The sequence below is a fragment of the Haemaphysalis longicornis genome, unplaced genomic scaffold (genome assembly GCF_048455015.1).
Source record: "Haemaphysalis longicornis isolate Haplotype H1 unplaced genomic scaffold, Haemaphysalis longicornis Haplotype H1 scaffold_3, whole genome shotgun sequence".
NCBI classification, from domain to species: Eukaryota; Metazoa; Arthropoda; class Arachnida; order Ixodida; family Ixodidae; genus Haemaphysalis; species Haemaphysalis longicornis.
Genome location: NW_027526335.1, coordinates 3176709 through 3203812, shown reverse-complemented (window position 1 = coordinate 3203812; position 27104 = coordinate 3176709). Strand labels below are relative to the sequence as shown.

At 48.0% G+C, this 27104-nt stretch overlaps 2 protein-coding genes across 4 annotated transcripts in view; one reads left to right on the top strand and one right to left on the bottom strand.

Annotated features, from left to right (window-relative positions):
• Positions 1-8: 8 nt before the first annotated feature.
• LOC144173869 (RNA-binding protein 41-like) lies at positions 9-2951 on the top strand. The gene is made up of 5 exons (XM_077702155.1): positions 9-281; positions 372-555; positions 702-1187; positions 2590-2734; positions 2833-2951. The coding sequence occupies exons 1-5, from the start codon at positions 121-123 to the stop codon at positions 2925-2927; spliced, it is 1071 nt and encodes a 356-aa protein (XP_077558281.1). The 5' UTR covers positions 9-120; the 3' UTR covers positions 2928-2951.
• The window catches only part of LOC144173868 (CWF19-like protein 2), a 28846-nt gene continuing 4676 nt past the window's right edge, over positions 2935-27104 (bottom strand). For 2 of the 3 annotated variants that reach the window (XM_077702152.1, XM_077702153.1), the window contains 11 exons: positions 23462-23643; positions 22408-22847; positions 20281-20355; positions 20150-20215; positions 19922-20036; positions 16268-16362; positions 16068-16184; positions 13161-13316; positions 6793-6873; positions 3989-4090; positions 2935-3171 (listed from right to left, as the gene is read on the bottom strand). In XM_077702152.1, the coding sequence (XP_077558278.1) occupies positions 3019-3171; positions 3989-4090; positions 6793-6873; positions 13161-13316; positions 16068-16184; positions 16268-16362; positions 19922-20036; positions 20150-20215; positions 20281-20355; positions 22408-22847; positions 23462-23643 (1582 nt within the window). In that variant the 3' untranslated portion in view covers positions 2935-3018. Of the gene's footprint in view, positions 3172-3988; positions 4091-6792; positions 6874-13160; positions 13317-14780; positions 14846-16067; positions 16185-16267; positions 16363-19921; positions 20037-20149; positions 20216-20280; positions 20356-22407; positions 22848-23461; positions 23644-27104 lie in introns of those variants that run through there. The other variant, XM_077702154.1, reaches the window with a different exon arrangement.

Below are 27104 nucleotides of genomic sequence, written 5' to 3'. Positions count from 1 at the left end.
ACGACCATTAATTTCTTTCTCTATGCTCTAGTTCTGTTCTGTGGTTCGCTCTAGTTTGCATGCGGAGAGTGGCGACTGGTGGCGACGTTGCTGTGCAAAGGCAGTTGAAGTGTTAGAATTATGGACTCAGACGATCTTTTTTCCCCGTTTGGCGGGAATGAGTCGCCTCAGAAGCGCTGTCGAAGACACCCGAAATTTCAAGCTGGAGGCGAGACAGAATCGGAAAAGTTTGTTCAAGAGATGTTGACCAAACAGCTTGACACACGGTTTTCAGTCAAACAGTAAGTCTACTCCGCGCAAGTTTACAGTTTTAAGCACTTTCTCAGTTCTTGTTGCTTTCTTTTGTAACCACCACGTGAAATAATTTGCAGTCTCAACGAGCAACAGCGGCATTTTACTACGGCTGGAGACTACGCGGAGCTCCCTGTGGCAGGGACCTGTTCCTTAAACGAGTACAAGGCATTTGGTTCTCAGGCAGAACAGAAACAAGCGTTATTGCTACGCGGACTCACGGGCGAAGAAATCGGCTTGTATCTGCACTCAGAAGATGTGGCGGTAAGTGTCGCTCGCCGTCGCCTTTCTCTGCGATCTTCATTCACGCGTCTTTAATTGCTTCACATGCTTTCAAACTGTGCGATTACGAATTGTTCGAGCTTGCTCTGCACAGTCACATTTCAAGAAGCGCTGGTGTTACATTTCAGACTATCAAGCAAAAGCACCCACTGATGGATCCAAGACTACTGGATTCAAAGCTGGAGCAGATACGAGACAAAATAAAAACCGGCGGGCAATTGGGCATCGACGATGCATCTCGAAAACGATTTGTGAATGGACAATCGGAGGAAGAAGCTGGCCAAAGCTCGCCACGGATCGCAGTTCTTCCAAAAGATCCCATGAGCCATATAGCATATTTTTCGCAGAGACTAATGGAGAGAGTTATGAGCAAGAGAAAAAAGAAGAAAAAACAGGGTTCAGAAATGCCTTCGTCACCGACAGCCGAAAACAAAGAGCGGGCTTCGAACGGCGGCTGCGAAGAATGCCCGCAAGTGCAGCCCCTGCCCGATCCGGCTGTTTACCATGTCGTGGTGCCCATTCCTGAGAATGAAATAGCAGCAGAGAGGGTCAGTGTCGACGAAATAAGGAAACTGCCACGCTTTCAAAACTACAGTCCTGGAGCTACGAGTCACGTAAGCATGTGTACCTTTTCAGTAGTCCTCAGTTTATTTATTTTAAGCTTCACTCAGCTCAAATCAAAGCAGACCTCTCCAATTTCAGGATCCATAAGTTGTATCCAGTCATGTACAACCCACACATTTGCACCGCCATCTCACAAAATTGACGTGTCGCACTGCGCCATCCTAGGAAGAGGCGTAGGGTGCGTGAAGGAAGACACTGCACAGAGACAAGGACAGACGCAGTCCTTGTGTTCTTCGCGCCCTTTGCACCGTTTGCTAACATGCACCAACTCGCCCAACAACAAGTCCTTCTAAATAAACATCTCAGCTTCCCGAGGTGTCACCATCTCCAGAACCATTCATTGCAACGCTAAGGCTACATTTTGTGCAGTCTGCCTTAATAATATTGTTGGCTCTGTCCACACTTTCCCCCCTAATAACTGTATTCAGTTCATTTAAAGCTTTCATAGCTGTTATGGGTTGTCTTTTTTGCTCACAATTACGACTTGACTTGTGCCTTTAAAGGGACCCTGCAACACTCTGAGCAGTGCAAGTAAACCTGCGCAACTTTAGATTGCACTGCCAGCAATATTTGAGCCAAATATTACACGTGCACATGAAGCGGTGAGCGTGCAAATCGCCGTGAAAGATGCAGAAAAACCAACTGCGCTCTCTTCAATTTTTCTCATTATGCACCCCTGGCATAGCCTAAACAGCGTCATTGCGGCCATGGCTGTCCTATTGGCTGTCGCTGGTCAACTTTTCAGCTTATTTCTCGCATTTCCTGTACAATCCGCCGTCGTTGGCGCTGTGTGCCAACCTCTTCTATACCTGAACCTGTACGCAGTTTCAGCGTTCTTTGTGTGTGTTTGTTGAGTGCACACGGAATTTGAGTGATGAACTCAATACTCCCCTTTCAATGAGACCACTCGACAACAAACATTTATTGCTTCAAAAGCGCCCTACCAGGTAAGCGCACGCTTGCGAGCTGGCAGCCATGCCTGCTTTTTTGTGGCTACAGACCGGAATAGACCCCTCCATGTTGCACAGAAAAGGAGAAAGCTCCCCAGCATGCGATGTATCGAAGGCAGCCGCTAAAAACGCCGTGAGGCCCCCCCCCCTCCCCTTTTTTTGAGAGAGAGTGCGCCACTTTCGTCACATTTGCGGTCAAGTTCAAAGGGAACAATTATGCGCGATTTCTCACCGCGCGTAGTTTCGGTGATAGTGAATAAATTTTCATAATTCTTGCGGGGGGGAAGTGCTGGGACAATAGACTTTACGTCAAAAACACATTCCGAGTAGTCGATGGCGAGTGCTGCAGAGTCCCCTTTAATAATTCAGTGAAAACGTTCCCTTTGTTCTAAGGCTTAACCAACAATGTGTCTGTCCTTCTCGACGTTTTTGTTTCACACAGGTGCTGTACCTGAAAAACCTTCACCACAAAGTGGACATTCGCGAGTTGATGGCGCTGTTTTGCCGCTTCGATGAAGAGGCTTGCACTGTGAAGTACAGACTTCTCTCTGGGCGGCTGCGGGGACAAGCATTTGTCACATTACCGAGTAAGTGTGCGCCAGTCACGTAAGCGCACAACGCTAACCTCCCTTCAAGCACTTCTTTCTTCTCAGAAACATGATCGCCCGTGCCTCTTGCCTTTCAGGTATACAGGCAGCATCCAGGGCCCTGGACCTATGCAATGGCTATGTTCTCAGGGGAAAACCTATCATCATTGAGTATGGAAAGAATGGGACATAAACATATGCACTGGGTTGTGCTTCATTATTGTTCCTGTCAAGCGATGGCATGATACATGGCGGGGCAAAGTGTTGCGACGCATTGCTGCCGACTAGGATGCTTCAGGCTTGAGGCGCTCGGTCCAGTCGTACGGCTTCCACCACTTGGTGAACTCCAACACCTTCTTTCTCTGCTCTTCAAAATTCTCACGCTGCTGCTTCAACCACAGTCTCGGCTCCAAGTCCAGCATCCCTCCTACCACCTCCTGGAAAGCCATCGAAATGGAATAGCTGAAAAGTCTTTCAAGAAGATAAAACCTGATCTGATCACGTACTGAACTACAAAAGCTTCTGTGGGATCTCGCCATACAACATAATTGCTGGCCAGCATGGGATTCGGCAAGGGGGCACAAAAGGGGCACCTGCACAACTCCCCCCCTTAATGCAATGGGTTTGCCCCCCCTGGAGTCAAAATACTGCCGACAGAAATGCTGGTCGGCTGCACTGCATGGCAACATTTAGTCAATGCCCAAGTTTTCAAATACTGCAGCAAAAAACTGTGTATTATGACCGATACATCCCACAATATCGTAATAGGTTGTGCTTCAACTTTCACATTCCCACCACTGGAATAGGAAGTACTGATGTTTGGATACAGTACAGCCGCTGATGCGCTTTAATCACTTTCCAAAAACACATTTCCTGATTCAATAAAAGCTCAGCACCATACTTAAACCCTGGGGTCACTTCACTTTTTGCAAGCACTGCACAAGCACCAAGAGAAATTACTGAGCTATCGATGCAACAGCCTTAGCATTAAACAGTATTCCACAATTACATTGCGTAAGCCATGCATGCAAAGAATGCATGTCTCCCACAAACATGTTCAGTGCAATACAAACCTGCCTTGTTGGAACAACCAACAGATTTGAAAAGATTAAAATGTTTGATGGCAATGGTGGTGTTGACATGCATAAAATTTCACAAAAGAAATAAACTGGAGCACTGAACTAGCCATTCATGCGACAACGCTCAGAATTCACTCGCCAGTGCGACGCTGAAAGCAAAGAAAGGACGCCGTGCCTTGCCAAAGTACGCCGGAAAGTCCTTCTCATCTTCAATGACGTGAGCAAAGCCTCCTTGAAGACCAAAGTCGACACAAAAATACGGCAGGCCTCGGGGAACCTGCAACAGTGGCAACATGTTTACTGTGAAAAGGGTACACACAACCGTGTGGTGTTCTCCATTCAAATTTTGGCGGCTCTATGCGCAAAGGCCACATCAGGGCTATGAGGTGTGCCACAGTGGAGGACTCCAGGCTAGCTTCGGCCAACTGGGTATCTTTTAACGGGCGCCGAAGGCTCGACACGTGGGAGTTCATCAAAGATCAGCCGCCATGGCTGGGATCGAACCTGCATCCTAGGGAAAAAGGGTCAAGGACACACAGTGATGAAAAACTTCAATCTTTGCAGGCACTGGAATTCTGAGCTGCCTCCGTCCACTCCGAAATGTCTGCAAACCTTCCTTGCCTTGTGAGAAGAGATGCAACCACAGCGACACACCGTTCCAACACAATGTACAGCCACGGAGAAATGGAACACAAAAATACCTGCGAACCAGAGGAAGCAGTCCAGTCAGCACTTGGTAAATGTGCCTGAAGGGCAGCATGATTTGACTGTTACTAGCCATAACACTTGATTTTGTGAATTCTGGTTCACATTTAATTTGTCCACAACTACCTTTTTGGTACATGGTCCTATGTAAAATCGAAAAGGGGGTGGAGAAGGGGTCTTTTTTTGTTGTTGTAAGCATTCTGCTGAATCACTTTTGGGGGGGCATTGGTGTGTCAAGACAACCTGTGTGGGTGAGCACAGCCTCGGAAAAATCACGCCAAGTATCCTAAAAGGAAAACTGAACACTACAGCTCACCGTCACCAAAGCTCTACACTCCCCCATCTGAAGAGATACGAGAATTGTGGCACCCTGTGTCACATGACTCTCTTCCACGTGCCCTACTTCTGTGGCAGTTGGGAAAGTAAACAAGGGAACTTCACTGCAATTATTTGGTTTTCTTCTAGTGTAAAGAACCGCTGCCAACGTGCACTCGTGGTTGTGAGTGACACGGTACTTTCGGTCATGGCCGACACGCAGTTCCTGGATGATGGACAGACAATTCCCAGTTCTAGCACGCGCTCAAACCCTCGACAAGTGGTGGCGAAACAAGAACCCGCAAGACGATGCGGTCAAGCGGAGACAGGCGTTCCCTTCGTGACGATGTGGTGGGTGATCGTGTGCTTCATGGGGGACTCTCCCGTGCGGGGCGTTGTGGTTGCAGGAAAATCTGTAAGGTAGAGCAGGGCGATGCTGGGGGACCAGGAGTAGTCCGCGACGGGGTCAGCCAGTTCCACGAACTGGTCAAGTGGGGGGCCATCGGTGGCCGCAAGTACCAAGACCATGTTCTGCAAGAGGCGGCGGAAAAAGGGTTCAGGTCCTGGCCTCGATTGCCCAACAGCTGCCGCATGCGATGGAGCAGCTGGGGGGGCCTGTTGCACTCCGCCTCAGATTTGCGCTGGACCACCGCAGCCTTCAGGTGGTCATATGGTGCTACCGGATGCGAGGTATCAAGGATGTTAGCCAGCTCATCTGCAATGCTGCTTGGCAAGGAGGTCACGATGCTGTAGTATTTCATCCCCTGACTAGTGATGCGATGCAGACGAGAGCAGGCCTCGACTTGAAAAAACAGGGTCCGTGAGTTCCACGTCCAACAGCTGACCTGGAAAGTCTGGCGGGGCCGAAGTGTCCAGCATGGTGCGGTCCGCGTTGGTCACACTCCTGCCGTGACTGTTGCAGAGACCATCAGACGCAGCAGCGCGTGGGCTCAAACTGGTCTATTCCACCAGCAGGAGCACACGCCTCCTGCCTTCGTCATCGGCATGGCGAACCCCTGGCACGCGGGCTGCTACGCACCCACATAGGCAGCTTTCAAGGAAAGATTCACAAATTTCCTCTACAGAACCACTCGATTTGACAGATGCAGCAGTCTTTGAGTAGTGCAAATAAAAGTGCGCAATGTTTAGATTACACTGTCAGAAATAAATGAAGCCGTACGCTCGCATATCTCTGTGAGAGGTGCGGGAACACCAACCGCACTCTCTTCCATCTCCCTCATTAGGCACCGCTTTAACTGTATCATTACAGCGGTGGCTGTCCCACTGGAAGTTGCTGGTTAACATCGCGGTTTATTTCTCGCATTTCCACGACGACCACCATCGCTGGCGTTTCTTCGTGCAGAGAGACAACAGGCGTTTATTGCTCCAACCATGCCCTACTGGCCTGAGCACACACGTGCTGCAAGGTACCAATGCCTGTCCTGCACGAAACCTGTTTCGACTGCTCCACGTTGCGGAGAGGACGTCACGAGCCGCCCACCTCTCCGGGAGAGAGCGCGTAGCCTTCGTCGAGTACTCGAGGGTTGAGTTGAGAGGGAACCATTATTTGAAATCTAGCGTAGCTCCAGCAATACTTAACAGATTTTCATAATTCTTGCGGGAGGAGATTGCTGGGACAATATACTTTCCCCAAAATGCATTCCAAATAGTTGGTGGTACGTGCTGCAGGGTACCTTTAATCGACATGGAGCATTGCCCAGGCTGGAAAGGCTGTAGTATAATGATATCACAGCCTGCTGTGTAATCACATCAGAGGTACGGTGACTGTAATTTCCCAATTTGCATTCACTTTTAATGCAAGAAAGTTAATGTACTGCTTTTTCACTCTCTTTTTATTAATGGTTCTCTTTCCTTCCATGATATTTATCTGGTGCTGTAATGCCGTACTGGTAGCGACTATCTAAACCACTATGCAAATGTCGACAAACGCTGCCTTACCGAACTCCGCAGCCCTTTTTTCGACAGGTCTACCAGTTTCTTGTTCTGCGCCCATTCACTCTCGCATTCCAGTATGGCTTTCTGAAAGGGGAAAAGCAAAACACCACGAAATCAAATTTCAGTCACTGATGTTCCTAAAACCTGCACGCAAGCAACATAAACTCATCCCTGAAACAGGGTTTCAATGCACCAGGCAACTAGGTAAATGAACGCCCTACTGTACAATTTCGATAAAGCACCCCCACCCATGTGAGACCCCCTCCCCACCTAAATCCACTGCTAATTTCAAATTTCCGTGTCCAAGATCCACCTCACCCAGGCAACACTGGTGTCCCATGGCCAGTGTATATAATCCAATCCAATCCTCACTAGCAGACCATGATACATGCGTGTATGGTCCCTAGAAATATTTGCCAGTCTGCCGTCCCCGCGCCGCTGATGCACGCACAGCGCTGCGCAGAGGGCGCTGTGAGCAATCGGAGCGAGGGCGCCCTACTGCCACAGAGAGCGGGCGCGAATCGTGGTTTGTCAGCCTGTTAGAGCGCTGAAATCCAATGTTTCGAGGTACATCAGCTCACAATTGAGGCTGAGATAGAACTACTATTAAACTCTAATTTCGCGGCACGGATTTTTCGCGAATCGGGCTACGGAGCCTATTTTCGGCCGCTGACCTTCGCGAGTGATACCCAATTAAGGTTGAAACCGCAGCAATGAGAGTAGCCGTTTCGCTACCGCCGGTGGAACCGTTATTTCGCGCAATGTTGAGACAGTGAGATCACGTTCAGAGAGAGCCTGGCGGCGCCAGACTTAGTGTTTGTTCCAGTTAATTGTGAAAACTACTGGGTTATCCCCGAAACGTCATGCATTGAAGGTGGTCAGCATGTAGCCGGCCAGGCTATAAGCTCGAAAAAAAGGAAAAAAAGCTGTCATGAAATACTTTACCAAAAAAACTCGTCCCTAATTACTTCGGGGGGAGGGGGAAAGGAGGGGGGGGGGGGGGGGGGGCATGTAAAGCAAGGCATATGATCACTGGACTAAAGCCTCAAGAGCTTTTCTTACTTTCAAAAAGCCGCAAATAAAATGATTGGCCATAGCACAAATATTCTCCCTCGTTGCTTTCCCCGTGTGCGTCTCGCAATTCACTGATCTGAGTGTGCGGGCTATAAAGAAAAAGCCCTGTGCAATGAAGAATGCAAGCGCAGTTACTGTTTGGCACCATGATTTTATTAAAAAATGTGGTTGATCCCTTTTTCATAGGAATCGGCAAAACACGAAAGTGAAAGGGGCCTTCACAGGCGCACTTGAATGTTAAAGGAATTTTATTCTTGTGCGAAGGGTTCGCGAGCCTGACCCTACCAGACGAAGTGACACCGACACGCAAGAAACTTAGAACAGGGGAGGGTGCGTCAATTCACGCACGTCCCCCGTACACGAAGGCGCCGGGCCGGCATCGAGGCACCAACTGTCAGCGCTCATTAGCGTCATGATGCGCTACTTCGCTCCGCCTCTACTAGACGGCGCGCACCATCTGAATGAGTCATAGGGGAGGACATAAGGTGCATTCGTAGCATATGCTCACGTCTCGGTTTGTAGCGCAGTGGGAAAAGCACCACGTACCTCCCGTTGCGGCCAGAGAGTCGTGGGATCGAAACCGGGTGCCGCTGCGTCGATGGCACTTTTTCTGGCGACGTCACTTCCGTGACGGATATCACGTCACCAAAATCTTTGTGCAGCCGGGCATAAAACACTTTCGAGTTAAAATAAGTTTCGCATGCCCCTCAAGTTAGCGAATTTTCCAAATCGTGGAATTCACAAATATTACAGGCGCGCAAATTAAAAGGTTTGATAGTACCCCAGTTTCTGCATGTTGACTGAAAGGGCCGAAAAACATCGTATGCATGTGTACACACGAAATATTTTTATTCGTCAATAACATTTAAAGGGACACATAAGCGACTTGTAAACATTGCGGGATTACTAGTGCAAATTGTAGTCCGGAGTCCATAGGCCATGTTTCGACCACTCTGAGCACGTTTACGTGAATTTATTTAGTAGAAAAATCAATTCGAAAATGCTGTCCTACTCTCTGCACCCTCACCCATTTTCTGTGGCGTTTTCGTGTGACGTCAGGAGGAGATGAGCTGGCAATTGGCTGCGCTACTGCACTGCTCGCCGACCTTCCGACAGTCAGTCGGCCCATCGTTTAGTCCGCTGGCCGCCGACGGGCCGTCGCAATTCGTTCGCTCAGTTGAAACTACGCCACAACACGTTTGTAAACGGAAGAATGTTCGTTTTATTTTGTTAGTTTGTACACTGTATCAAGCTCCAAGTCCAGGGGCGGTACTCTCGTAACTGTCCCATTTGAAAACGTCCCTTTTGCGCCCCTTCCTCGTGACGTACTTCCGGTTAAGCAGTGAGCGTTGGCAGTGGGTTTGTTGCGCTTGCGTTACGTCACTTCCGGTTGTTTGCTTTTAGCCAATCAGGGCTTGCCAAAAGGGACACTTTTGAAAGGGGCGCAAAAGGGACAAAACTCGAGAATACCGCCCCAGGTCGCTCCACACAAACGCTGCACAAGCGCACATGCGACGCTTCGCTGACTGGTATGCCAGTAGGAAAATCTACGGCCACTTGAAGGCGAGAGAAGGGTCAGCGAAGTCATATAGGTACGAAGGAAATAAAATCAACTGAGACTTTTACCGTACAGCGCAAAACTTGGGAGCAGGAAGCACTCTTTTGCGCCGGGTGAACAAGCACAGCAGTCAGCAGCACGACCACACATCTGCGAACGCTTTTCCGTCTAAGAAATGCAATTGCTAGATGTGAGATATTGTGAAAATTTGGGGGACGCTTACTGCACGAGCGCGATACAACAAATAGTCGCCTAATCTGCTTGAAATGCTATAAATAAATAAAGTGTAAACTGGTTATACATTATATACCTTACATTTCCAAGGTCGGCAGCGCTCGCCCGTGGCCGAGTGGTTTGGAGCGCTAGGTATGCTATTGCAAATGAATCCCCGAGAGTACGTTCATTTTTGTTGACTTTTTCATTTTCAGCCAATGTTTTCTATACTGAGTTCACCTTTTTTGGGCCGTAACGTAAACTGCTTCACGAACTAGTTTACAGAATGCACGCAGGCTGACACTGACGCGCTAGCGAGTTCTCATTGGCGTGCTGTTGCCATAAGCACCGACTGCTTGCGGGCAGTGGGCACAGGCCAGAATCAACAGACCCTTGGCCTGGTGCAAACACGCTTTTTACGATACAGGCATGAGTGAGGCAAGCTCCAAGTATGGGGGAAAAGTGCATGGCATTTGAGCGTCTGCGGGGACAAGGAGGGCGTTCATCCACTGCGTAGGCCTCGGCTAGTGATTGCTACGATTCCAAGCCGTCCTGGGAGGCTTATCTTGTGCATTTTACAGCCGACAACATGGCAGAAGCGCGGTACGACGATAACTGAGATATCGAGAATGCCCATTCAACGATGCCGTCGGATGTCAAGCATGTTGTTTTGCAGAACCAAAACCAAAACTTGTTTGAATGCTAACCTTGGACATCGTCCAATCACGGTGCGTCTCCTCCCGTTGTCAGAGCCTTTAGTTGGTGCAGCCGCCGCAAACCGTGCATGGTATTTTTTCTTCTTTCGTGCTTTGTAAAATAATTACCGACTTATCAACCGGATAAACAATGAAAAGTGAGTTAATTTGAGCCAGTCTACGCAGTGCAAGCAAAAACGGGAGCTTGACAAATTCACTTCAGTGTCCCTTTAAATATTCCCAACTGAGGAGACTACGAAGACGGGCGATGGGGCCTGATTAATAAACGATCCGAATTGGTCAGATCCCCTGCGAGCTTCCAAGCATATATTTGACTTGCAAACGAAGAGACGTCACGGTGGTTCCTAGGGGCCACAAAAGAATTTGCGGAGCGCCCACACACCACACAAATGTTTTCACACGTTTACATATACATGGCAGTGTACGGCGGGGGTATACACAAAAACGCTTCTCTTTAAGGTAACAAGTCGAAATTCCGCGTAAAGTGCCCCCGTTAACACAAGATGCCGTGCCGATAGTGTTTCCAATGCCCCCGAGTATGTGTGGATACTTTTTGCCTGCAAGAGGTTATAGAGGATAAAATGCAGCGACACTATTCCGTTGTTTGGCTCGATTGTTCATAGTAGGTAAAAACATACTCCCACCAATTCATGCTTCGGTAAAAAAACTCTTCGTATCCGCAGGAACCAATTTATTTAGCTAATCTGTTTTGTAGATAGAAAAGAAGAGAGGATGAAAACGCACAGTTGAAATCGGCTGAAGCCGCCCAGAAGGCAGCACGGCGGAGCGCCGACCGCCACCCACTGGCCGGCCACGCTCCGATTGCCTGCATCACGGAGGAGCCCCCTTCGCGGCCGCCGGACGGCAGACTAGCAAATTTTTCTGGGGACCATAATGCGTGAGGAAGAGTGAACATAAATAGGAAACTCAAAGAAGCCATTGCGGCTGCAGGTGTTCGATTTTGTTGCCGAGGCCTAGGCCACTGTACTTGAGGCACTGGATGGATCGGAGGAAGGCGACCTGCGTGCTGGTCTCGCAGGTGTTAGAACCGTGGCACCCGAAGATTGGGGCGGGCTTCAAAAGGAATGCCGCAAACTTTTCTCTGGGGTTCACTCGCAGGAGTCCTTTGATGGTTGTTGAACAATGACTACACTACCATTCTTTGGCAAAATGTCAAGTCCATGTGCATTTTACTGTTACTTTTCCCTGGCGGGAGATCTTTGTCACCGCCATCTTGAATTTTGGTGCAGTTCTGGGGTAGCGCCCCCTCCCCACTTTGCCAGTGATCTCACCTAGCCTACAGGTGGGCGCTTGCTCAGAATTCAGGAATGGAAGCAGGGTCTAGCTTTTTGGAGCAGGCACGGGAGCAGAAAAAGTCTTATTTTGGAGCAGCTTTGGAGCAGCAAAAATCCCATTTTGGAGCAGGTTTGGAGCAATTTAGGGGCTATTTCGGAGCACTTTTGGAACACATTGACAGCCATAAATAATGCGGCTGAGTACACTTTAATTAGCAACAAATCCAAAAACTTCACGAAAAATAGAACTGGCCAGAATTATTTAGAAGGTGCGCAATAAATCAAAAAATTTTTTGCTCAACTTCATGAAATAAAATAAAAATGGCAGATACTAGAAACAGTAATTGCCTTAGATATGCTAATAATTTCAGTTGAAAACAGGTGGAAAGCACAACATAATAGGTAGGGGAAAAGCTTTAAGTGTACTTAACCAAGCCATTGCACTTCACTGCAACACCACTTACATAGATCACTACGACAATGTGCAAGAGTAAACACCAGTGCCAAAAGAACCGCAGGTGGCAATTGGCTTGCAGCACCTTGCCGCTAAACACAAAAACATAACACAGCCACGTAATGAGATCTGCACACAAACACCACTTTAACAAGGATTCTGTTCGCCTTCATAGACTGAAGAGCCAAGTCAACTGTTTTGGTTCGCTCAAGCACAGAGGGCAGTTTAGAGTTCACATCCCCCAGCAAAATATTGCCACTCTCCACTTTGTTCATGTCTTTGGCAGCCAGACCTCTTGTGAACTTGCAAGTAGAGCTTTGAGAGATGACAGTCGGTTTTGGAAGCTCGACTTCTGGTTGATCAGCCATGAGGGAACCACGAGTGCACCAAACTGCCGCGGCTATGGATGCGGCGCGGATGTGGCTGCGTCTATTGTGTAGCCAGTGCTCAGTGTTCCCCAGACAACGACAAGACTCGGCTAAATTTGGCGTTTTGTGCTCTCAATGGACAATAATCGCGCAAATTGCCGTTTCTGCGCAGCTTGGTGCAGCAGGGCTAATTGGTGCACAATGGCGCAATAGGCGCAGCAGTTCCACCCCTGAGAATTTTACAGTAAATTCCTACGCACCACCAGGACATGAAATTGCTAGTATTTTTACACAGTGAGACATGCACAAGATGTTTTAAGCATGGGAATGAAAATTGCAAACTTGCGCATTTTGGAGTTGAAAAAATTACAAAATGCAGTCAGGAAACAGAAAAAGTAATTTTTCGGAAACTTCCTTTAAAGAAAAAACCACACCAACAACTTTCCCCAACCGGGCATAATCACAGCAGCTATGCCAGAGTGCGGGAGAGGAAAAGGCAACTGCTCTACTCTGGGCACCACACCCAACTTTTTCCCGTGCAACCTTCTACACTTAATAAGGGATATACTAAAATAGCCAATGCCAGCAACAATACACCAAACGTAGCTGCATGCAAAGCATATCCCTGCCTGTCTGCACGGCACAAGGGAAATGCGAGATTACTCAGCTGCCATGCATATATATGCCTCTCACCTTGAAGTACATTGGTGCCAGGTTCCCAATGTCCACTGGCACTGGTATGCACTCTATCACCGTGTGAGGGTGGTAGCGGAAGGAAATGGCAGTCTCCATGAAAACCGTGTCCTTGCCCATCTCCTCGAACATTCTGGTCAGGCCTTTCCTAAAGACCTGGGCTCATGCAGGGAGAAGAGGAACAACAAGGAGACGTGAAAAAAAAAAAATTGCAAACGGAAGAAGAAAGGAACACTGTTCATAAATTGGAGACACAGCATGTATTTAGCATCTTGTATAGCAGTTAGCAAACCAAAGCACGCAGCTACCATGCTGGGCCCCAGGTAACGACTGCAGCTACTGATCCAAACGAGCTCTCTATGCCCTATTGTACACAACCTTACTGACAATAATAACAGGTCATGAACGTGAAAATTTATTCCTGGAATAAAATGTCAGTGTCATTCCATGTGCCTTTCATTACAGGCCACATGCGACACCTAAAGAGGATTGACTGCTCTGGATTAGTTTTACTGGCACAAATGAGGACAAGGGCGTGAAATTTCTCAAGAGCCAGCACATTTCGATGCGTCTGGATCATGCGGCACAGCACAGAACTGCACTGTCAAAGGTCGCTGCACCCGTCAAGCAATTGTAAAGCCTGCAAGCAAGGAGTCCTACACCGTTTCAATTCAGGTTTCTGGCCGCTTTAATAGGTAGAGCAACTGCTTCGAGCAAGACCATCTGACATTCAAACTAGAGAAAAAAGAATTCCTTCTTGAAACCCCCGGCTTACAAACAGACACATACCTACTTCAGGAAAAAAAACATGCTTCTATTTTGATGAAACTGTCTGTAAAATTTGCAGTTAAGATCAACGAGATTCAGCAAGAAAGGTGTGTACTACACGCTGAAGTAACTTCTAGGTAACTACTGCAGCTTCCGTGCTACCAGCTGCACTCGACACGTGCACAATGCACTAGAAATGAAGTCAGCGCTCATTCACCGCCGTTCCTGTATTTGTTCAGGTGTGCACACAAAAACTGTGTTCGCTGTTCTGCTTAGCACACTGCCCATAGGCAAAACAAAATGCCATAAGCAGATGCCAGGACAGGTGACAAGTGCTGTGATCCATCCACCTTCAGTGGCGACTACCTCGGTGTGAGCTGTCAATATTGCTTACCAACAAGTAGCTCTCATCAAATTCACCAGTTCGGTAGCCACCAGCGAGTGAAAGGCGCAACAAGTGCAAAAACTCTCCTCGGTGCTGATCCAGCACAGTTATAATTATAGCCCAGAAAAGAAGAAAGACGGGCGAGGTATGATTTTGCAATCGTCAACAAAATATGCACGCGTGAACACGTAGGTACCCTGATTACAAAATCATTAGCATTAGGAAGTGACAGAAAGCAGCAATAGCTCGAGAAAAGAAGGCCACATGGTTGTTTGCAGTAGTCAACAAAAGGCTCCCTCATTTCCAATGCTCGGAAAGGCTCACAAGATCCCAAGACATGAAAAGGATGACCTGGTAAACAGTAAATACAGTACAGACTGGTAGTTTGTAACCGCAGTCCCAGCCTGCAGCTATTGCAGGCGTTTTGCAGTAGGCATGATGGAGATCTTGGATTATCAATGGTTTACCACCAACACAGTGAGCCCTGCATATTGTTATTCTCTTGACCAGCTGCCATTTGGTTCCATTGGCACTGCGTAAAAACAGAACCTACAGTTGTCTTATGTACACGGACATACAATGAAATGTAAGAAAACGCACCCTTCACGTGACCCACACTGCGAATCACGACCAAGCCTTAAGGCTTGGCTGTGCAGAAAATCAAACGAACTTCATTTCCAGAGGAGAATTATAGTAAATATTTGCACAGCTTGTAATGTAATGCTTCATGCGCACATCATGAATTTACCGCCCCTACATAAGTACACCAGCGTTGTCTGCTCGCCTGTTTGTCACGTAGTTAGGAAAACACCCCTGAGACCGCGCCACAGCCCTGCTGCACGTAGTGCTCCTGTGTAAGCTTTGCCAGAGTTGCACGTGGCAGGAAAGCTCGCTTCCACTGCTGTGCACCAAATTCCTTTCCCAGTTGTGCGCAGGTTGGCAGCCACGGCTTTCCCGCACAGCAGCTGGCTGGCAGCACAAGCAAGCGCCGACTTCGCCCCGCCACTGCAACCGATGCGGCAGCTCCTACATGCGCGACAGGTGGACGCACAAATCTGCTCCCCTAGGAGAGCTTCATACACGAACTCTTGCTGCACGGTTTATTCTAGTGCCCTATGCATGACCTGCAATGTAAACGACAATACTGGCACAGCACAACCTTGCTATAGTGAAATGAGAACACAATGGACAAGTCGTAGCTTCATGGCTTGCGGTTGGCTTAACAATCTCAGGGCAGGGAGAGGGGCTCAGAAGCCTCAACGCTGCAAGTTTCCTTTGCTTTGCCTTTCCAGTTTCCAGTGGCAATTACTTTGCTGCCCGCCCGACCCTCATGCTAGGTACTGTTTGCCCACCCCCCCCCACCTACAGACATCCGTGTAATTGGGACGCTACTTTGTTTCAAGCAGATTTCGTGCCAAATGGCAGACACGCATCACGTCCAATTTCTACCCTCATATCACGTTCATGAGAACGGGCACGTTCACTAGCAAGGCACAGCACATTCAGGGCAACATGACAGGCTAGACAAAGCTGGTAAGGGTGTTCTAAATACAAGCCCAGACAATGGCATATGCACCGAACCAAAGGACAGAGGGACAATGTGGGCTTGGCCGTCACAACTTTCTGCACTCCACATCAGCGCCCACACCAATGGGAGAGAAGGGTGTGGCACTGACGCCGGAACAGCTTCAAGACAAATCCACAGCTGAACTACCTCCCGCATTTCCGTTAGCTGGTCTTCTATTTCAGCTCACCTGCACTTCAAGCCAGACATCTTCATCGAGCAATGTGCCGGCAGCAACGTGTGCTTGGGGGACAATCAAGCAGTGACCTTCAGTGAGCGATTGATGCGGTGGCAAGCATAAGTAGGTCTGGAAAATGGGGCACAATACATTACCATCACCTTGTGAGACAACACCGAGTTTGAACTACAAGACAGCAATGCGCCGCTTACCCTTATGCCTACGGCAATGATCAGGTGTTTCTTCATTTCTTGGCTGTCAAAGCAGTATTTACATTTCTCCAATGCTTTTGACATGTGCTTGTGTTCTGTTACGAGAAACAAAAACAAACGGCATTTTTAAACTGTTTTTCCAAGTGCAGTTAAAAGGAACACACAGACAACTGAAATGTGAGCTTTTCATCTATAGCTTGCAACTGCATCTTTGCAGATGATGTGCGTTAACAGTTTACATGAGCATACACTGTAAGATTTGGTCCAGTCAGAATCACTTGAGCGAAGTTTTGAACGAGTTGAACAATTTGAATTGTTTCATGGGTTCCCATGGCTTTATTGGCGGTGAGCGCGAACACGGGCGGCGCTGCGAAGCGCGCCTCCGTGACGTCGGCTCAGGGATTCTTGCATTTGTCGTCTGCACTCGGGCTCGCTCTCCCTGCTGTTCCTTAGCGCTCGGTCGACGTCTGATGCTTGTTCGCACCAGAATTTGCATGTGCGTAACTTTTTGTCATAATAATAGGCTTAAAATCGCATACACTAGCTCAAGGTATGAGTTAAAGTATAGTTTTGGATACCGCTACGACAGAAACATTGCCGGCGCCACCCCATTCCTTGCGAAGCCGGTCCTGTGCAGAGCGCAAAGATTCGGAGCCAGGCGTCGGCTCCTGTATTAAGAAATCTTTCGAACCAAGGGAATAGCCAGCTGCTAGTAAGCGACAACAGCGAAAATACCAGACCAAAACAAACTGTAGGCCTTCAGGGTTATCGGCTTCGACAAAAGGAATTACGAGTCCCGGTAACCATATGTTGTAAGGTAAAACAGTTTTTGCAACTTTGCCGAACGCTCGAAAGTATTGTATCACATCTCTTTACGTTGTCATGGCAGGAAAGTATATGCCGACATGCACTATGGGCTGCAAAAACTGTAGGCTGAGTTCCAAATAACCCACTGTGCGCAAAGGCTGGTTTTATGCCAGGCTTCTAACAACTATGGAGGTTTATTGAGCAAAACCAGTCATGTCTACGGTAAAGATAAAGTAACAAAATGTTTGTTCAGACCTGGAGGGATATTTCGATACATTTACCGCAGCCATATCTTCCCAATATTCGGATATGCTTTATAGGAAAGAAGGAGGAGGAGGAGGAGGATGAAACTTTATTTAACAATGAAATTATTTAACAATGAAATCGAGCTGGTTAGTGGGCCGGGTCCTCAGTCCAGGACAAGAGAGTAAGAGTAATTTTCTTCAATTCATAGAACGCCATCCCGAGTAGAATAGGATTTGTTCTTTGTGCCTCGAATGGTTGGAAACCAATAAAGAGCTGCTTGCATTTCATCAGTTTCAATTCTTGTAATATATGCACGTATACTATTTATTGCGTTAGTTAGTGAGTATATCTTGCCTTCAACACCGTAATCATGTTATCATTATTTGGGTTGAAAGTCAGGTCATTATGGTAACAATGGCTAGGATAGAAATTCGGAGCACAAAAGCCGCCTTCGAGTACTCTGTACAACGCTGTCTGAGGCGCGATCGCGGAAGCGAAGCAGAAACCTTCTCATTGTATTTGCATGTGAATAAACAACGCACGCTGCGGATGTGCACCTTCTTGCACGCAGCCGTAACGAAAACCAATTTGTGAAGAAGGGAATGTATGCCAAACAACCTGAAGAAAATATCCACACTATCTTTGTGAGCCTCCCAAACATCCCTAAACCTCCTAATAAGACGTTTGTGACGGTGCAGAAAAATTAATGCATTGGGCACAAAAAAAAAAAAAAAACATTCATCTGAGACAAGTCAACAACAACGAAAGAAATACAAGACAGCCATTTTATTTCCTGCTGTGCGATGCGCGTGTAGGGGTCCGCTGCTTGGTACGCAGCATTAGACTGTGGAGTCTTTATAAAAGCATCTCAAAAATACTGCAGGGAAGCCTATGCATTTTGAATGGTTATCGATGAGCTCTGAGCGCTGATCGTCGCGAATAAGCTAGAAAGGACGAGCTACGCACGATCTTCGGACCGATGCTCTGAAGAATGTTGTTCTCTACCTCCTCGTGTGTTGCAAACTTGTGGGAGATACGGCTTGAAATTATTTAGATGTGTCAGAAGCTGGCAAAAATAACTGAATTACTAGAACTGCGATTTTAATGCAATCAAGCAACAAAGCGGGCGATTTCTAGCACAGACACTGCTGCCCCTCACAAGCGGAGTGCAGCAGACGACAGCGACGCGGGTCCCTAAGCCGACGTCAGAGCCAGGGGGCGCCACTCAAACGTCTCCCCGCCAATAGGAGACCAAGCACTTCCACACAAATTTATGCTTAAAAAAGCTCAAGAAATGTCTTCACAAAGAGGCACCAAAATGAAAGCTACACCCGCTGAAATGTCAAACTTGCAGGATGGGAGCACTGTTTACCACATAAAAACCGTTGGAGGTAAAGCCTGATTTGTTGAAGCGCACATTCATTTTAAACAAGACAAATCCACAGAGGGACATTATGAAGATTGCAGCAATGGTTCTTTCGAGGCACTAACGAGTGCTGCTACAAATGCTGCATTACTATAAAAATTGCAGTCCAATGGTGGTATTGAGTTGGTTCTAAGCTACTAAGCTAGACCATGCAGATATCTGTTCTACAACACTGCAGGGGCAGACAAGTGGCTAAACTGAGTAAAACCCGTTCCTCTGAAGTTTCGATAAGCTGAGCCCGCCCTTCTAGCTACGAAAGAAAAGAAAAAAAGAAAGAAGAAACTGGTGCAGCCTGCACTAGTGGTGCAAGGGGCTGGGGGTCAGCCTAGTTGCTTCCGGTTTTGGAGTTTTTTTAGCTTTTGCTAGGTTTTGGCTAAGTGCTGAGGGGAGAGGCCAAGTTTCGCTGCGGTTTAGGCACGATATTAGGGGTTGGATCGTAGCCGTCTCGTATGTTCTCGAGCAACGACACGACAGCATTCATGCTGCGCTGCTTCTTCCTCTGGAGTTACACACTTCTTCGGCTGACTCACGTTCTGCGGGAGTCTAAACTATGTGCTCAGCGCACAGTCACGAGGCGTTGCGTGTCGCCAATGCAGCGGCGCAGTGACATCATAGCTAGGCGAGGCTGGGCTTCACCTACGCAGTTGCACAAAGTTATGCGAGGCTCAGCACAACGCTCATGCCGGGCCGGCAGCTTGCACCAAAGAATTTTTTTTTTGCTAAAGCCACTGAATTAAGCTCAAGCTTGAACAGCTCCACTGTTAGAAAACATTCATACCAGTGCTTCTCCGGTTATTTCAGTTTTGTTTAATCAGAAGTGGCAGCCAAAACGTGGCCTGAATTATGCCAAACTTCAGGCAGCTCAAATATATTATATCGCAGGCCCTTTAAGCAGAATTTACAGCAAGTTTACAAATGCGTGGCAGTCGCTTTTCTGATGGAAGCAAACAGCGAAAACACCCGTGTGTTCGCGATTTCGGCGCACGTTAAAACCCCAGGTGGTCAAAATTAATCCAGAGCCCTCCACTACGGCACACCTCATCACCTGCATGTCATCGGTGCTCTAAACACCCCAATCAATCAAGTTCACAATGACACCAGAGATAAACCACTTAAAAGACACAAAGGTAAGGCACTGAACAAAACCAGTTCTAGCAGCAACAAAATGATGCTACCATGAATGGCTTTCATTCTGTCTCTGGCGTCTTGCTTTGCAGAGGAGTCGTACTGGCTAGCCTTGTCCATGGCAGCATCGTCAAAGTCATAGTCATCATTCGCCGAGACTCTGACCTGCGCAAAGCATTTCCCGGCACTTCAAGGTTAGCAAGTGGCCACACATGTGCTGCGCTTGCAAGGTAAGTAACGCATTGCACACGCGACGGTAAGCAGACGGGGCAACCCACCTGGCCAGCGAGGCGTGCAAACTCGGCATTTTGATCCTCAGCCGTGGTCATCTTCTCTCGCTGGAACTGCCGAACACAAAACAAGACATTGCAGATAATGGGACCCCTCAGTGGCTTTACGCAGAGCTCACCATGTTCTTCAGGGAATGCCGGTCGTCGTCAGCAAAGTAGCGCACCCGCTCACCATCCCTGTCGTGCGTCGCAACCTAAATAAGACAAAAAGTTTCAGGCATCAGTGGCTGGTTACATCCGGGGCAGCACTGGCCACTTTATAATTTAAAGAACTGTCACGATGAGTTGACGTTCTTCGTACTTACCCAAGGGTCAAATAAACTCCTTAATATTACAAAATACACCTGAATCCACCTTCTGATTATTTTTGTTCACAGTCACTGCTGTGTTCTATGTTGTGATGGTGACTTCAAAGAGCTAAAAACATCGCTTAGAAATAAAAATATCAACTACCCGTATGTCAGAATGACAACGAAGGAACGCGAAGTTTTCCAAAATCAAGTCCCACACCAAACGAACCAAAAACAAAAGCGAGTGGACCCGCATCCCACCACATTCCCATACACGCCAGGTATTTCTTATCGGGACGGTTTCCTGCAGTGCGACACTGTGCCCCACCGATACGGGCATTCCATGCCTTTCCCTAGCGTTCAGCCATCATTGTCAAGGGGTGGTGCATTTTCTGTCTCATTTTGCACGTTCACGCAGCCCTTTCCAACTCCACGCTGCTTCAACCGTGCCAGAATGGCGCATTGACTTCATAATGCGAAAGACCCAGTTTCGATTCCGACCACAGGACGTGATTCAGGGTCCGTATGATACCTGCTGCACCTCTCGAACCAGTTCACAGCAGTGCAGTGCCAGTTCTGCCATCTTGCATAAAGTGGAACCAGACCTGCGCTTTTTTCGTCCGGGAGTGCAGGCAAAGCCATGAACTCATCCTGCACCCGACTGCACCACGGGTGAATCGAATGACGCAGTTCAGGTGCCGCGAGCTGCACCACTGAAACAACGGGCAAAGTGCTGCACCGCCTTAACTAGTTCAAGTGGTGCAGATGATTTTTTCTTTCCTCCCTTCCTTCACCAATCCGACAAAGTTGGGTTTCTTGCAGTGCATTGCAGGTGGACTAGACGACATCAGTGAGAAGCTGAAACATTCGCTTTAAAAAGAACAAGAAGTGTACCTTTTTACGTGTTTCGAGGGCAACGCATCAACTTCCAACCTATTACCTTGATAACACACCTCTTGAATCCGTGACAAACTATAAATACCTTGGGGTGCACATAACAACCAATCTGACCTGGACTGTTCACTGTAATTACGTATTTTAAAAATGCTAACCGAATGTTAGGTTATCTCCGCCGCAACTTTTCAACGGCCCCTTCTTCCTTGAAACTTCTTTACACTACACTAATACGATCTAAACTTGAATATTCCGCTGCAGTATGGGATCCTAGTCATGCTAACCTAATACACTCTCTTGAAATGGTACAGAACGACTCAACTCGTTTTATACTTTGTAATTACAACCGGACAGCAAGCATAACAGCCATGAAATCCAGCCTTAACTTGCCTGCACTTTCATCCCGTTGTAAAATGTTTCGTCTCCACTTGTTCCATAAGCTGTTTCATCACCCATCGCTGCGGGACGGTCTTATCTGGGCTCCCCCTCACCTCGCCTGGACCACTCCCATAAGGTCGGTTTGTCTGTTTGCAGGACTCCCGCTTTCTCTCAGTCTTTCATACCACGCACCTCTGAGGACTGGAACCGCCTTCCCGCATCAGTGGCAATCATTGAAAATCACCTTCATTTCAAAAGTGTGTTAGCTAATTATGTGTAATTTACGTCATCAAAGTATTGTATTACCTGATGTTGTGTAGTTCCTGTACAGCATTTATTTTCTTGTCGTTTTTCCTTTCTTGGTCTAATTTTCATAATTCCCGCACTTCTGTTTGCTATAAAGCCTGTTAGCTAAAACTGTATAATTAGGAACATCTGCTCGATGTAAGACTCACAGCTGCATTTTGTAAAACTTTTCTGTTTTATTTTGCAACCCCTCCCGTCTGCAATGCCTTTTGGCCCTGAGGGTATTGCAAATAAATAAATAAAAAATAAATAAACACGCTTTCTCACTTTGCACAAGCTATCCGTACAAACAAAGGAAAGTATTCATGCGCTACAGAGCATAAAAACAAGAACAAAATCTCTGTTGGGCCAGCATACCACAAAAAGCTGGCTCCTTACCTTTGCTTTCTTTTTAGACGTCCCAGCCACGACCTCAGGCTCAGCGAGCGGGTGTGCGAAGCCACGGCCGTCAGTCTTTGTCAAGATGACCACCTCCTCGCGGGAGCCGCGCTGAGCACCGTCGGGGCAAGCTGCAGCCCCTGCCGACTCCCTCGCCTTCCTCGCCTCCTCAATCTCCCTCTTCAGCTTGTTGTACAGCTCCGTGTTTCCAAGCATCTCGGCCTTGATGAGCTTGGCACCAAGGGCGTTAAGCTCCTTGTCCGAAAGCATCCTCGCAGGAGGGCCAGAGTCTTCCCCTGTGCTCACTGCAGTAGGCTGGCCTTCCACCCGGGTCTCTGTACATGGGCTGGCTTCTTTAGTACTCGTAGATGTGGGGCGTTCGCTGTGATGGGAACCTCTGCCTTCAGTACTACTCTCGGACTTCGGTTCATCATGCTTGCCTTCAAAAACAGGAGAAGAAACAAATTCACAATGCTTTATTGCACTCCCATGGCAAAGGTAATGGTAACATGTACGTGGCAAGCATAGATCGGACTATTTCGGAGGCTAATGTAGCAGATTTCAATCACGTTTGTGCTTTAAAATCTCCCATGCCAAGCAAAAGTCATGTACCGCATAAAAAAAAGTGTCTGTCCAAACTGCCGCAATAGTGGGATTGAGAGCAGCTCGTGCGTAAGCGTCAGCCTACTAAGCTACTGTCGCAAACGAAGCACAAGACCTGCAGAGATTGAGAGCCTGCAGCCCAAACATGAGACATCGCATGCGGTCCCCATATCAGGGCCTCCTGGTCCATATGGCCACACCTAGCCTACACTCAAAATAGCGCTCGTCCCATTTCAACGCCCCTAGTAGCTAGACTGAGAATTTCTTGACTATGCTGTGGGACCCCATTGAGACGGCAGCTGATCAACAACTGCTAAAGAGACCACCTATTAAAACTTGAGCAACTGCAGTACAGAAAGCACTCTGCTTTTCACTATTTTTACTTCCAAAGAACAATTGCGTCAACAAAATGCGTCCTTTTTTTTTCTTTAAACTTAAAGAAGGGAGATACCTTTCGGCTCCTTGTAGCATTCCTTTTTCATCCAGCTTGGTTTGGACGAGGTTGCCGACGATCGCTCACTCCTGCAGTCCCCTCTGCTGGCTGGGCGATGCCTCTCCCTGACATCGTCATCGTCCGCGGGTCTTAAGAACTTGCCTCGTTCTTCGGAGTGCTTTCTTGAACTCAATGGTCGACTGCCTTTACCGAAACATCGTGAACATGTTCAATGAGCATACCAGCCTGACTGAACTCTTTCGCTACCGCGCCTATCAAAATCAATCAATTTGATCGATACTTTTGGGAGCGCCTTTTCATAGCGTTCCAGGCGTTTCTCGAACAAGTAAAGCTGTTCGGAGTTAGATCAGAAAATGGCCTTTCAAAATCAGTTTTGTTTTCATTTTTGCAACGGAAACGGGATTTTTGACACGCTTTTGAATCACCTGGGTGTGGAAAAGGGGCGTGGTCATCGTGCGTCGCTGCTACCAACGAAGAATGCGTGCAACTCGTAATTACTCTGCACCAGCGCTTTTTTTTGGCTATCAGGGCGTGAATGGGGAACTAGCAAACGATTTTCAATCGTCAGGTTCGCGCTCTGACAGTAAAATCCCAGAAACCGGCTGAAAATGTCAAGCAGTGCCTGGTTGCAAAGCTACTTTATGATTTTAGGCAGTTTTATTGCCTTTGCGCACGTTGTTCTAAGTACTGTGGTAGTTCTACTTACCCCAGGACCATTTGCAAACAGTTTACAACAGTTTCGGTTTCGTTTCTGCATCGCGAAATTCATATTTAGCGCTACTACGCAGTTACCCAACTTCAAGGCTACCTGCCATGGCACCTGGAGCGTCCGCGACTGATCCTCGAACAAAGCACGGCGCCCCTGATTTCCTCCACCCTAACCCGATTTCTGCGATAAGAACTTCAGATGCAAGTCAAAAGATCACACCCAGTCGCCAGATATCTGTTCCGCCCGAGGACAGCGCTTCAAACTGGCCTTACACTGCCAGCTGTACGACTTCCAGTTTCGTTTCCATGCGAGGGTATATCCGGGTGTCTAATGTTGCTGCTTAGTTGAACTGTCTATTCGGACGGAGTCTCCGATAAGTTTTTGTACTGTTTCATTTGAAAAATGTTAGGTGGCGCTGAGGAGGCTCGTGCTGATCTTTTTCATCGCGCAACTGCTACGCGGCCAAAGATTGCACGGCACGATTCTAGCTCATCGTACCTCATTTTTGCGAGCAAGGCTACAATTGCGAGTAAGAAGATGATATCAAAGCTCGGCTTTATGTTTTGAGAGATAACTGACCGTGAACGACAACAAGCATTAGCCACGGCATTCCGTTTTCAACTTCATGCATGTTTTTTTCCGCATCGTGTGCTAGTCCCAAATATTGTGCTCGCTGTAAATGCAAATTCAGCCATTGACATGATGTTTTTACGTTATGTTGGGGCAAATTGGTGCCTCTGATAATGACAAACCACCAGGTTTATTCCAGGAAACCACCCGAAATTGCACATTTTGAATTGGAGGTTGGGCTTCACCGCATGACACGAGCACCGTGCATGCTAACATTTTTTTTTTATATCTGACAAACTGTTCCGCGCAAGTCGACATTTTTTCTAGGGCGTGTTTTTGAAATTTTTCCCTACAAAATGTATACAGTGGAATCTCGGCGATACGAATTCGGTTGATACGAATTTCGCTGTGATACGAATTTTCAAAATTCCCCTGCGAAAATGCATTGTATGCAATGTAAAAAAATTCGGATGATCCGTACGCATTTACCACTCCGGTGCGGGTGATACGAACACGCGAGCCACAAGCAGACGACTGCGGCGTGGACAGGAGGCGGGAGCGTTGGTGCGGCCTTGGTTGCGCGCGGGCACAAAAGCATTAGTCCTCCCCCGCTGATGGTAATCCTCCTCGTGGGGTGTTTACAATAGCGGCAGGTGATGGGCTGTTCCGAACGAACAGAACGTTTCGCCCTCTGGACGCCTCGTCTTTCTCCCTCCGTTTTATCTCCTGCTACAATCTCTCCTCTCTGTACCTTTCGTTTCCGCTGGCTGCAGCTTGGGTGCCTCCAGCTTCCTTTTTTGTATTACACTTATTGAATAAACCGCGGAAATCAGGTGTTCCCTCATTTCTGACGGTGAATACCTTCGCCATTTTGCCTTCTCCGCATTCCTCGCTTCTGAGGTATAGGCTCCGTGCGCTGGTATGGTGGCGACACCAGCGCCTGAATAACTAGCGCCATCTACGGCCACTGGAGGCATTTATCGGATGTTGTCATCGCTTGCGCCATTCCCCGTACCGCCCGTGCTACGCTGGTATGACTGCTCAAACCAGTGCGCTCCTTTTAACGGTTTTAGAGAGATGGGATATATTGGCTCGTTTTCTTTTTCATATAAGAAAACCTGAGAACGTGGTCGCCAGCTACACGCCGCAAACGATGTTTACTGCATCCGGGAGGAGCTAGTGAACGCTAGGGAGACTATGGCATTGGGCACATAACAGGCGTGACCCTGGGCTGCCACTTTTAATTAAAGGCGGGTACAGTGAATGGTTGTGAGTTCTGTTGTAAACACGTGGCTCATGCATCTCTGCACTTTATTATGAGGTCAGAGAGTCTAAGCGAGGTAGGCGGGGGAAGCTACACGCGCAAGGCCGGGTGCCACGGCTCGTGTAAACATGTTGATGCAGTTGCTATGTTCGTCAAATCATAACTGTGAGCACCGGGCAGCTATTGCCAAACTATAGCGCCGGTATCAACGCCGGTGTTCCAGCTCTGTCCGAATCAACGAAATGTTAGTCGTATGGAGTTGGCCGCGATATCTGCGTCAAAGCAGCCGCCGAGGCCGCACGGGCACAACCTCCGCGCGTACAGCTAGGAAGGGGTAAGCAGCGATGAGCACCATAACACACATGAGGCGGAATAACCGACACCGATTGGTAAAGCATAAGCAACACGTAATGCCAAAATGCCGAGGAAGCATAAGCTCAGCGACAAAAAGAAAAACGAAAACGACCGACACCGTCACTGTTTCAAGATGATTGACGCGCTTATTAATGGCCCATTCGTTTAGTTGCGGTGGTTGCCTGTGGGATCACTGCAGTTTCGTGTCAACCGTTACGCTGCGTCATATTCCGTAGCACTCGGGTAAGATTGCGGGGTGTATGCTGGCGCGCTGTTTTTGTTCCCGATGAAGTTCGCATTGCCTATGCAAGTTTCGCCGGGCGCCGGCTGTCGCAGGTCCCCTCCGAAGTTGATAGCAGGTGTGCACAGAAACAAGATCCTAGAGTATAAACCACATTCACACAAAACAGCAAAACGAACGCTTATAGCAGGAAGTCGATCGGGGTTGTTTACATTGCCCGTCGCACTGCACGGGTTCATCGCTGTCGCCTTTCCGCTTCATTTCAAGGGAACTGAGATAAACTATTTTTTCGTCAGCCTCCTCGCGACCTTTTTAAAATGTTGCGGAGCCGTAGACCCAGCAATACGTACAGAAATGCGCACTACCAGCTCGACTTTTTCACAACAACTGCGGAATCTCCGCCCGGTAAGCCGCTCTTTCGGGGTGACCAACATCCGATTTTCGACGGCGCCGCTGTTCGCCGGCGTTGCGGTCGCGCTCGAAACACCAGCGCACGGAGCCT

Excerpts from the sequence above, each read along its gene's own strand:
- LOC144173869 (XM_077702155.1), top strand. The coding sequence starts at position 121 with ATGGACTCAGACGATCTTTTTTCCCCGTTTGGCGGGAATGAGTCGCCT. Across the intron at positions 556-701 it reads TGCACTCAGAAGATGTGGCG|ACTATCAAGCAAAAGCACCC; the intron begins GTAAGTGTCGCT and ends GTTACATTTCAG. Across the intron at positions 1,188-2,589 it reads GTCCTGGAGCTACGAGTCAC|GTGCTGTACCTGAAAAACCT; the intron begins GTAAGCATGTGT and ends TGTTTCACACAG.